The sequence below is a fragment of the Crinia signifera genome, chromosome 5, assembly GCF_055691185.1.
Source record: "Crinia signifera chromosome 5, ASM5569118v1, whole genome shotgun sequence".
NCBI classification, from domain to species: Eukaryota; Metazoa; Chordata; class Amphibia; order Anura; family Myobatrachidae; genus Crinia; species Crinia signifera.
In genome coordinates, this window is record NC_139221.1 from 291,525,357 (window position 1) to 291,537,442 (window position 12,086).

The 12,086-nt window shown below is 42.2% G+C and overlaps 1 protein-coding gene across 4 annotated transcripts in view; it reads left to right on the forward strand.

The window, feature by feature from the left end:
- Positions 1 to 12,086, forward strand: part of ARHGAP21 (Rho GTPase activating protein 21) — a 155,989-nt gene that overhangs the window by 71,079 nt on the left and 72,824 nt on the right. For all 4 annotated transcript variants that reach the window (XM_083189263.1, XM_083189261.1, XM_083189264.1 and 1 more), the window contains exons 4-6: positions 4,824 to 4,916; positions 8,730 to 8,808; positions 11,411 to 11,465. In XM_083189263.1, the coding sequence (XP_083045389.1) occupies positions 4,824 to 4,916; positions 8,730 to 8,808; positions 11,411 to 11,465 (227 nt within the window). The remainder of the gene's footprint in view (positions 1 to 4,823; positions 4,917 to 8,729; positions 8,809 to 11,410; positions 11,466 to 12,086) is intronic.

Genomic DNA, 12,086 nt, shown 5'->3' on the forward strand with positions numbered 1-12,086 from the left:
CTGTCAGGAAGGGGTTAATTGTTTACTAAGCAGTGCACTGCAGTGATTACATTTTTCTTACAGCGGCGTTTCATTGTAGATGTATATAGGGCTCGGACTGTAATAACATTTGCAAGCCAATGACATTCGTTTTCCGAGCCCCTATCTGCAGTGGAGACTAAGAATGTGACATTCGGTGACATTCTACCTATTCAGAAATGTGAGAGTACGCCGGCATCCCAAGAATGTGGTACGGCTGGAGCACTGCCTTCCAGATATTTGTCAGATGTTGGGAGAAATTGTAACAGTGAAGTATTGTTTTTGTGTGTCCTTTGTGTTTTCAAGTTCAAAACTGAATAATGATTGCACCCTTGCGTAAGGTGAAAACGCTGTATTAGAGGCGTCCTAGATGCACAGGGTCCTTGGTATAGGACAGACAGATGAAAGAACAGCCTTTCCCTAATATGTGGAAAGTGCCTCTTAACGTTAATGGGAATAATTATTATACTAATGAGATAATGAGGACAGGTGTACCTTCAAAGGAAACCGGTTTTTACTTTTACCAGGAAAAAAACAATCGTTTACAAGCATTACATATTTTCGTGTACTTTGTAACGAGTCCAGCTATTCAGTAATGTTCCCAATAACCTGATTTTGGACACTGTATTATTCTTCCTGATTTAAGGATCCCATTGAAATCCAATACTAATTAACTGACATAGGGCTACCTGTGCTTACAAGTACTCCCGGCGTCTAATATTACAGTGGAACACGCTTTCTGGATGAGTAGACGGGAATGAATAAACCTTAATTTCACAAAGTCAACATTTTTATCAAATAATTAACCATAACTCATGGGTCAAACTGACTCGTACACTAATAAAAACATGGATACAGTAGTTAACCCCAAATAATTCTGTAACAGAGTGTAGTTTTGTCCTGTCCTGCCTGGCCAGTGCCCTGTTCTGACCCCAGGGGCATGACGTTATATGTTGAAAAGATAATTAGAAGATAATTGTTTGCAAGTGGCAGCCCTCAAATGGGTCACATGCTGCCCCCCGGCTAGAGTTATTTTCTCCGTACGGGTCTATCCCTGACCAATATAGTAAACTAGTCCAGTGAGTTTATGCGGCAAACTTTAGTTGTGTATTTAATATTGTTTATTTATACAGCACTAGCGAAGTGAGGTCGATTTTGCAGCTCATTGCAGGCCTGAGAGATATTTTCCCAAGCCCTGCTAAGCAATTCGTAGGATTGTACGGGGCGGGATTTCACTCTGGCGGGGCGGATTATACCTGACCGCTGGGATGGGAAAATTAGCCACCCAGAGGTCAGATCTGATTCAAGCACTAAAGGAGCCCATACACGCTCTGTTCCTGCTCCGTCCGTTCTGTTCTATGAGATGCGCGCTCCCGCGCATCTCATCATACAGTACAAAAAGTATGTGCTGCACATACTTTTTGTACTAGCTTTACATCGCATCGCATTGCATGCACAATAGTGTTCACTCTAGAAATTTTGACGGTCAGGGCGCCGGGGGGGTGGTCTGGGCCCGCCGACGTCACACTTGCGGGCGTTCCCTGGCCGCTGACGTCACTAAAGTGGGCGGGCCGGGCATCGGACGTCACTAAAGTGGGTGGGCCGGGCCTCGGACGTCACTAAAGTGGGCGGGACAGGCCCCCGCCGAAGATGTCGCCATTACAGGGGGAAGGTGCCGTGATGCCGGGGAAGCGCCGGGCGGCGTTGGGCTTCCCCGTGCAAGCTGTCGGGCAGGCACCAGGCTGTTTTAGCAGGGCGCTGCGAGAGGGGCAGGGCCCATTTTTCCCTTAAAATATCGGGCAGGGCGCAGCGCCCTGCTAAAACAGCCTAGCGGGAACACTACACAATGCATGCACAATGCATGCAATGTGATACGATGTGTACTTTAAAAGTACAGAACGGATGCCCAGAACGGAGCATGTATGGGCTCCTTAAGTACTCTCATAATTCTGGGAACCCCTTGCTGGTATGGAAATATCACTCTTTAGACTTAAATAGATACTATTAAGAGCCTTAGATTTCTGCATTATTTTCTCTAATCTCTTGCCCTGATAATTGCTTTTCCCAGGATACCATAAGATGTACATTTTAATTAAACTACACCAGTCCCTTCTGGTACCCCTTTCTGCTATATACTTTGTTTTTCAATTGAAGCCCCATACACACGGGACGATGCCGGTTCGCTCCCAGGACAGACCAAATTTAGGGTGCGACTCAGCATTTGTGATGTGACAGTGGCATGAATTTTCTATGTCCCGTGTTCACGACCTTGCTCCCGACCAAGGTCGTGCAGCTGAGATCTGGGAATTTGTTGGCTTGCTAGACCTGGCATATTCCTGGGTTACAGGTCTGAGTGGCATAAGTGTGATCAACTGCTATCTACCTGTGTGGGCAGAATTTTAGCGGTACAACAAAAGAACATCACTGGCTATATGCCCGAACATAAAATCTACAAAGATAATGTGGAGTGCACGAACACTTCTACAGCCTTCAGTCAAATAGTCATATAGAAATGCTGCCTGCTGCTCCACCCACATTGAAATTAACTGCAGTGTTTGTTAGTAGTAGAGGTATTACACAGGGGTCACTTGTAGGAATGTTACTCAAAGTGACATCTGCCACACACCTCTCGCCCTGAGGTGCACAATTCGTTTTGTTTTTGTTTACTTCTTACCTCCCTTGCAGAGGAATCTGCATATGCAGAGATGCGGTTTACCCCATTCTAAATTCCTGGTGTCAAGTTGTTGCAAACTGCTGTTACTTCCTCAACAAGCATTGTGTCACTAGTTATGTCTGATTTCTCTAGTTGCCCGTTTACAGCACGGCCAATTGAATACCTCCAGGTACTCATTCAATTGAATTCATTCCTAGATAGTCTAAATTCAAAACATTTATGATAGAAGTGAAAGTTCCTTATTTATTGTGAACACAGTCCACATGAAATATGTGATTAACTGCAGTGTGTATGTGGTAGCGTTATAGATTTCAAGCTCCATTGGGGCAAGAATTGTCAAAACAATTGCACAACACCGATAACAGCACCTTGTCACACATGATTTACTAATAGGGTTATATACAGTAATATAATCTTGCGTTTTTATCATTGACACTAGCCCATCAAAATGACAGCTTTAGCGGAGTACGTTCCCTTTGAGCTGTGACCGTTTTTTAGCCCAGAAACTCTACACCCCAGTCCCGCTCTGCTCCTAACTACAATCTGTCTTCACAGCTATCTCTTTCTATATCCAGCAAGTTTTAAACAGATCATTGTCCCTGCAAAAATTGCTTTCACTTTTGTACATCTTTTAGCACACAAAAAAAGTAATTTGGTCTGAGCGGCCATTAGTGGACACTGGCGGTACTTCACCTCAGAGGTCTCTATACAAATCGTGTGTTCTTGACATTCTCTCTGATCCTATCTGCGGTCTCGTGCTCATTGGATCAGAGTCAGAGGTCGGACCTGCCTGCATGTCTGACCTTGGACTTGGGAAAGGGGGTTGCATGCAATATATCACAGGCAGAAGTACCGCATGTATCCCTTCCCGGGCGTCTTTAGGGGGGTCGGATGACCATACACTGCTGTGACTTCCTGTGAACTTAGGTAAAGGTTTCTATTTTTCCTGGTCACTTTTTCAAAGCTTTATTGCAGGCATGTCCAAACTATGGCCCTCCAGCTGTTGTGAAACTACAAGTCCCATCATGCCTTGCCACAGTTTTGCTATTAGGGAATGCTAAAACTGTGGCAAGGCATGCTGGGATGTGTTGTATCACAAGAGCCATAGTTTGGACATGCCTGCTTTATTGCATCTTGCTTTAAATTTTAATTATTTTATATATTTATTGTTAACATTTATATTACACACACATTGAAATGTGCTTTTACAGAGAATACCTACTCCATCCCATTAGTACCTGTGAATGTGGTCCCCATGTATGTTCCCTATCACATGGGGACCACATTCACACTAGGGTCCAGTTTTGGTAGAATTCCAGTATGTTTGTTTTTTTGTTTTGTTTTTTAGTATGTGAGCCAAAACCCTAGAACATGCAAACTCCACACAAGTAGTGCCTCGATCAGGAATCAAACTCATGACCTCAGGCTGTTAGGTTGTGATGCTAACCACTACCACAACATGCTGTGTGTGTGTAACGAAGGAGAAAGAACGCACCAATAAGCAATATATCGTAAAATAACCCCATAACCCGAACCTTACAGCAGATGGAGCGTCCTTTCTTCTTACTGTGGCCCGGAACACGGATGTGCAATGAAAATAATTTACCCATACAACTACTGTATGTGCTGAATTTCTTTTTAACTGTAAACCAACACTTTAATGCTTTAGAAATTTGCTCCAAAGGGGGAGATTATATTTGGTGTGGGGTTTATTTTGCAGCTATAAATTAACGTACCAACCAATTGTTAGCTGTGGGAGCACCGCACAAAAATCCCCAGTGGCAGGATTCTTCCAAACCGCTTTCTACACATTACTAGATGCTTTACTGTGCTTGAAAAAGGCTGCTAAGTGAATAGTTCCAGAGGTAAAACTTGGCACTTTTTCTAGCTCCGCAAACCCCGCTCCTAAATGAATCTCGCCCAAAGTCTTCTGTTGTCAGAAATAACGTACTCCAGTTATAATTCAGGGGTATTTCAGTCATTTCCTAGTTCTTTCTTGACGAAGGAACAACTATATTTGGAAGTTACTGTTTCCTTATTTATTATATATTTGTAACACCTATTGTTTTTTTATATGTAAAAACTGTGAAATAACCAATTTGTGTAACGTAAGCAAAATGTCTTTCTGCAGGGAGGCAAAGGAACAGGCTGGAGCCAATGGACACCATTTTTGTGAAACAAGTTAAGGAAGGAGGTCCGGCGCATGGCGCAGGGCTATGTACAGGTACTTTTATTTGCTGTCAATTCATACATATTAGCCTTCATATATAGGATTGTGTGATTCTAGCATGCATTGTGTGTTGCTGCAGTGTTGCGTGAATTGGATCACATGGGACGTATAAGAGATTAATGTTTATGACGTCATTCTTTCAAGTGCAGGGGTGAGTCCAGTTAGGTGCATGCAAATTCACGTTTATTTCATGAAACTTGCAGACGACACTCGAAAAATGTGATTTCCAATTAGAATTTCCTATTAGCACATTTCCAAAAAAGTGACCAATTCGTTAGCCGAATCCTATTCTTTAGTCTACTTGTTTTAGCCTTGAGGCATCTAAAACGCCTTCCAGAAGGCAAGACTTTAAACAATCCCTGAGCCGGGTGAATCGATCCTTTATAATATTACATGTTCGTCACAAGCAATGTTTCTTATGAATATCTGCCGCCGTCAGAAGAGTAGACCCTACAGTCCACTCCATTGTCTTTATTACCCGCCGAACCATCCTGCCCTCCATTACAGTGTCCATGTCATACTGTAGCGCAGCTGGTCAGGATAATTTCAGTCGCATGGCGATAAAAGTTGCTTAACATATGCACCAATAAGCGGTCTCTTTTTAGAACTCTCAAGAAAAAAAGACATTGATGAGCCTTTTTAACCAAGCTTCTAATATTCACAGACCAAGACAGGTCCTCTGAAATATAAGTATCCAAAAACTATGGACACTTTCAACATCCGTTCTGTCAATTTGAACAGGAACATAATGATTCTGCCTTAATCTTCTAAATTCTTCAATAAGCTCTTTTGTCTTACTGATATTGAGATACAAGTTATTATCATTACACAAAGTAGCCAAATGCTTTATCTCTTTCCTATAGGCGGTCATTATAGCTAATGAGTTCAATAACCGTTGTATCATCAGCAAACTTGATGATGGTGTTCAACCCGTAAGCTGGTGTACAATCAGAAGTAAAGATAGAATAAAGAAACGGACTCCACACAACACTGGGGTACTGATGTACTAAGTGTCAGGGTAGAAGGACAGATGGATTCCAACCTCACAATCCTGAGGTCTGTCGGTCAGGAACTCCATAATCCAATTACACATGGAACGATTGATTCCTAAATCCAACAGTTTAGTGATAAACTGCTGGAATAACGGTATTAAATGCAGAACTGAAATCTATAAAAAATCGAGCACATAAGTTATTTATATCCAGGTGTGTAAATACAGAGGGTATCAGCAAGGAAACAGCATCTTCCATGCTCCCATTACTGAGATATGCAAACTGATATGGATCTAATGTAAGTTAAAGGTTCGCCTTCAGATGCACGAAGACCAAACACTCAAAACTTTTCATGATCATGTGATAAATGTATAATGCAAGGTTTCAATTTTGGAGCGAATAGTTGAATGAAAAACTTGATTTTGGTGCAATTTGAATCCATATTTTTTTAAACCCCTAAAATTACACCTAGGGGTTAATTCAATCATTGTCATTTTTTCGCCAGGTGCAAAAACTTCAGTGATTTGCCAATCATAATTCAATCACGCCCATGCAGCTTTACTTGTTTTTTTGGGGGGCCAAATCGGCATGAAAACGGCTGAGAATTTTGTAAAACACATGGAATTGCGACATATTCGCCAAACCACGTGGGGTTTTTTTTTTTGCCAGTTCTGGATTTTTTCTTCCACAATCGGCACCGAGATTGATTAGGGCAAGTTTAATGTGCCCAAACGGGCATAAATTGACTGTTTTTCAGCTGGCGAAAAAATCCGGTATAGATCGAATACCCCCAGACTATTATTATGCAGTGTTTGCATTGGTGACATTATTGTAGATCTTTATGCTTTTTAGCATGGAGCGTTACAGCAGCTTTGGCTTCCTCTTCGGAGTTATAAATAATTGTCTATTGATGTCTTGAGATCAGGTCATTCATTCCTTGCACTACAAATGTGCTGTGACATAGAACACCACACTAAAATATATACCTTGAAGATAAAAAAAAATACCCTCACTGAATTAGAGGTGTTTATACATTTTCAGGAAAAAGAGTCACTATAAGTTTGTTGCTATATGAATTACAAGTTACTGGTCTGTTTCATCTGAATAGTAGAAATAGAGGCTGCATATTTTCTGTTGACTTTGAACTGAAGTCGTACCCACTTTGCAGTAATACCATACTGTATGTTACAGATGCACAGACCCGACTGCTACACTGTACACAAATCAATCAGTGATCCGCTGCACAGTTAAAAAAAATATATATTTTAAAGGATTGTAAGAGGGAGTGGGCTTTAATTTAATTGTACAACCCCCTTTCCAGAGGAAAATTCTCTATAATTTGTAGCTCTGTTTTTAATGTATTATTATTTATATGGCATCTCAAAAGATCTGCGGCACCCAATTACAGAGTACATAAACTAATAAGCCGGAAACAGTGACTTACAGTAGAATTAAATAGAGGTCAACGACAATTTACATAACCATAGCTGTAGAGGACACTGAAATAAGCATCCTTTTTGATGCCATCACAGATGGTTTAAGTAAGTGAAGGAAAAGCACATGAGGGTAGAGGGCCCTGCTCGTGAGTACTTACATTCTGATCCGTTAACCCAGCTTGATGGCCCTGATAGTGTTGGAGGTCATTGGTGCCACTGATTACTTTGCATAATGCATGTTATTTATGAGGCCCATGGAAATAGCGGTCTGCTACAGTCGGAAATAGTTGCACATACTTATTGTGGTCTGTCTGTGCGACCCCAGTACTGAGCAGATCCTATGGGCAACAATTAAAGTTTGTATATTCTCCCTTTACTTGCGTGGGTTTCCCCCGGGCACTCCAGTTTCCTCCCACAATCCAAAACTATACTGGTAGGTTAATTGACTCCCCCAAATTAACTGTAGATTCAGTGTGTGTGTGGGTATGTGTGTACATGTGGTAGGGAATATAGATTGTAAGCTTCACTGGGGAAGGGACTGATGTGAATGTTAAAAATATTCTCTGTACAGCGCTGCGGAATATGTGTGCGTCATGTAAGAAACTTAATAAATAATAAAGAAACCAGGAACTAGCTTGTGCTTGCAGTGAGCCAATGTCCTCAAGTTGTATTTTCCTGTAGATGAAATGCAAAGTGCTTACCTTTGGTCTGGTGCAGCGGTCCCATCTACGTGGTCCTTCATCAGTCTAGGAGTACAACTTTACCTCCCCATGCTGTTTGTATGAGTAGTGGACAAAGGAGTGTCCGCTTACAATATTCCACCACATTTATGTGTTGGCGTTATATGTATGTGTTGTGATTACTAGCTCTGATATAACTTGAGTCACCTTTATGGGCCTCGCATAAATTCCAGAATGCATGTTGTACTAGATTGTATTTGCATTACCTGTCATCGTACAGTATGGGGAAGTGATGTAACTGTCTGTGTGTACAGTTCCAATATGTGACATAACGTTTGATTTCTTTAGCTTTGTATTTACATTTAATCAGCTTAGTCCCAGCCGCTGCTTCCGCTGCCCTATCAGTCACATATGGTCACCCGATAAACACATTTCATGCCGAAAACACAGGTTCTGTGAAACCTATTTCTGGATAGTTAATGTTACTTTTTATTTGATGATGTTTACGAATTAGATGTGGGGGGTGGGGGGTTGTTATTTCATTATAGTATTGAGTTATTTAGAAGAAACAATCAGAAAATGTAAATCCATATGTTTGTAATGGCACTTTTCTATAATAAGTTTTGGTTTGTACAGTAAAATTTTTTGTGAAGTGATATTTCTATAATGGCCTAATATGTATTATCTGTGTCATCCTAGGGGACAGAATCATTAAGGTGAATGGTGAAAGTGTCATTGGCAAAACGTACTCCCAAGTGATTGCTCTAATTCAGAACAGGTATGTAACGGTCTGCACAGAAATCCGTGCGACATTAAGCTCCCTACACGTAAATGGTCTGCCCACCTTTTTGTATACAAACTGTACTTCCTTTTGGATATATGTGATGTTGCTTATGTACAGCACCAAGAGTCTGAGTTTACTATGAGCCCTGTAAATGGCTCCAGAGTGTATTTGCATTACATGGGGTATTGAGTTTGACTTACTGTTTTGTACACAGTGCAATATCGCTGGCAATATGGTCACTGAGCGTTTTGGTTGTGCTGCAGCGATAAATCGCCGGGTGCACCCTCCCGTGTTCAGCCTCCTAATGGTCCCTGGTGATCAGCTGTGTCCCTCCGCAGCTCCCCTGGCAGAGTCTCCTGTTCATCAGCATCCATCTCTGGTCGCTGATGAAAAGAAGACACTGAGCAATATATTGCACCGTGTGTACACAGCTTTAACTTCCAGTAAACACTTGAGGAACAAGCCGAGAGTGTTAGTTCATATCTACACACATGCCTGTAGTGCTGCAGTGTGCTACTTCAGAACCTATGAAGAAGGCACCTGATCTTCCTATGGTTTTTATGATGTACAATGGTGTATGAGACACATCCCCTCGCATGCCGCTGCTGCAGAAGAAATCTATAGATGGTTGACTACCATTGAATGATTTCTCCTACCATCGCAAATAAGTCAGTCTGAACTGACTTTTATTTGTGGCGTCCGGACGTAGACCGGGTAGACGGCTGACGTCACATGCGTACCCATGGGGACGCCCATCGTTTTCATGGGGACGCCCATTAAATTGTGGGCCATGGTCGCAGAGAACAGATGTGAAATCCAATCTAATCTTTACGCGTTTGGTTGTCTAATCATGTAACTTCATCAGGGTCTGCACAGCACATTGTATTAGACTTTACTCTTTCTGCATGACGGCAGCTAGGTAGGATATAAACCCATTTCCAGATAAGGACTTGTGTCTGGGAGACTGAACATGCATTAGGCAGCCCACTGCTTCCACTGGTGATAAGGTCATTCGGTTGTCCTTATTACTATCGACATACATTAGTTCAATCGCTGAAGGTTGACACCTGAAATAGGTCAACAGGTTCGGAAGGGCAACACAAGCAATTAGGTCGACAATAGGACGGTCGACATGCGTTTCTCACTTTTTTTTCCCTGAGCCTACATGTGCTGACAGGCGGTATTTCATGCCCTAACGTCCACTAAGCCGGTGGTTCTCAACCTCGGCCCTCAAGGACACCGGCAGGTGCACTCATTACTCACTGAGGAGACCTGGAAAACGTGAACTGTTGGGGTACTTGAGGACTGAAGTTGAGAACCATCGCACTACGCCAAAAAAATAGTGTGCTGAGTGCAGCAAAGCACTGTGCCCGAAGCATGGCGAGCGCAGCAGTAAACTTAGGGGTGTATTCAATTAGCAAACAAAAACAAGGGATCCTCGCCGTTAAGCCCCTGCACCAGCCACTCACCCAATTCAACGTACCGGGGGAATCCCCGCTGTCAGAGCACAGCGAGGATTACCCCAAACAGCGAGGCTCGCAGCTAATGCAGGGAGCCATCTGCATTTAGCCGCAAGTATCGCTGTTTTAGTGGGCGCATACGCCGTTTCCCCCTCGCTCCTTTTTTGGAAACGGCATATGCAGGGGGGTCAGTTAAATACTGACCCTGCTCGCTGTCTCAGCTTGCCCCCAGCATTGAATACTTCCCTTAGACTACACCATGTTGACTAAGTTGACATTCGGGACAAAAAAGAGAAAAAAAATCACTTTTTGACTGTCGACCTTCCCTTAATGCAGTCGACCCTTCCCCTCGTGACCATTAGTTAAAGGTGCCCACACACTAGAAAGATCTGCGATTCTTAATATGTGCGCATAAATTAGCCTTGAAATCTTTTGACCGTCCAAAAGATTAAGATTTAGCAAAAGATCCGCGGGAGCGCGCATCTGACTGAAAAAATTTCTGTAAAAATCACCCGATATATTGTTTGATTTATCGGGATTCGACCAATCTGCAAAAGAATCATTTTAGTCTGTGCTTCATATCATTCAAACTGCTCTATTGGCGCTGTGTGTTCCGACCTTTACTTATTGAACCACCCTCGTACCCACTGTTGATTAAAACCTATAAATTATATTTGCGAAGATGGCTGGTAAATACATGGGTGCTTGTTACTACAGTATATCTATTAATAGTATGTACTCTCTGGGATCATATATTTCTCATAATTCGATTATTACCAGGATTTTGTGGTATTTTTACTGTGGAACATGGAAAAATTACAACTTCTATATGATTTGTCGACACTCGTCATTTATAGAATATCATGTAATTAATAATTACATACACTATGCCGACTTGAAACATATCAACACTGTTAGAAAAAAAGTAAAATGTCAACACCTAACCCTGACATTTGTATTGTCGACATTGTTACCATGTTGAAGTGGTAAAATTCTGTAGTTGACATAATGATTGCCCACTAGCGGAATACTCACCAACACGACTTAAACGACTATTACAGTATTGCAGGAGAACACATGTATTACAGTTGACACCTGAATTTTATAGTAACAAGATTTCTAATCCTTTGTTGCAGTGGTTCCACCTTAGAACTTAGCGTGATGCCAAAAGATGAGGACATTCTGCAGCTGGTAAGAGTCCTGCATGGAAATACTTGTCATGACCTCGTTGCGCGTTTCGTTTTGTGTCTGGGGGGGGGGGGGCGGGGGGGTTATCCGTACTTTTTCAGATCACTTCTGGTTGCTTTCCACCGTCATACAATTTTAATTTAATTGAATGATCCTGACTTGCGTCAACTTTTTAGATATTTTTTCTTTCTTTCTTTGCTGATTTGATGTACATTTTACTTTCTCTGTAATATAGCCCAAATATAATCATCACATCCAGTGCAGGGAGCTCAGTTGAGCTGTGTCAAATCCAAATGATATTAATACATAGCTTTGTGCAATAGTTACTCAAAGTTGCAGGAGTCATACAGTATAAGCCAGGGGAGGGGAACCTTTTTTGTGTCAAGGGCCATTTGCATGGGGAAAAAAATCCTTCTGGGGCCATATGTAAAAAATTCTCTTACAAATTGGCTTTCTGCAGCCGTCCCATGCTCCGGCGGCTGCAGCTGAATAGGACTAACAGTCCCCGGCTGCTATTTGTTAAGAGGAATCTCGCAAGAACTACCGTCCTCTCGCGAGATTCCCCTGTACTTGACTCCTGTCAAAGCCGCCGGGCGGGTGGGAGGGCCACTCAGACTGGCCAAG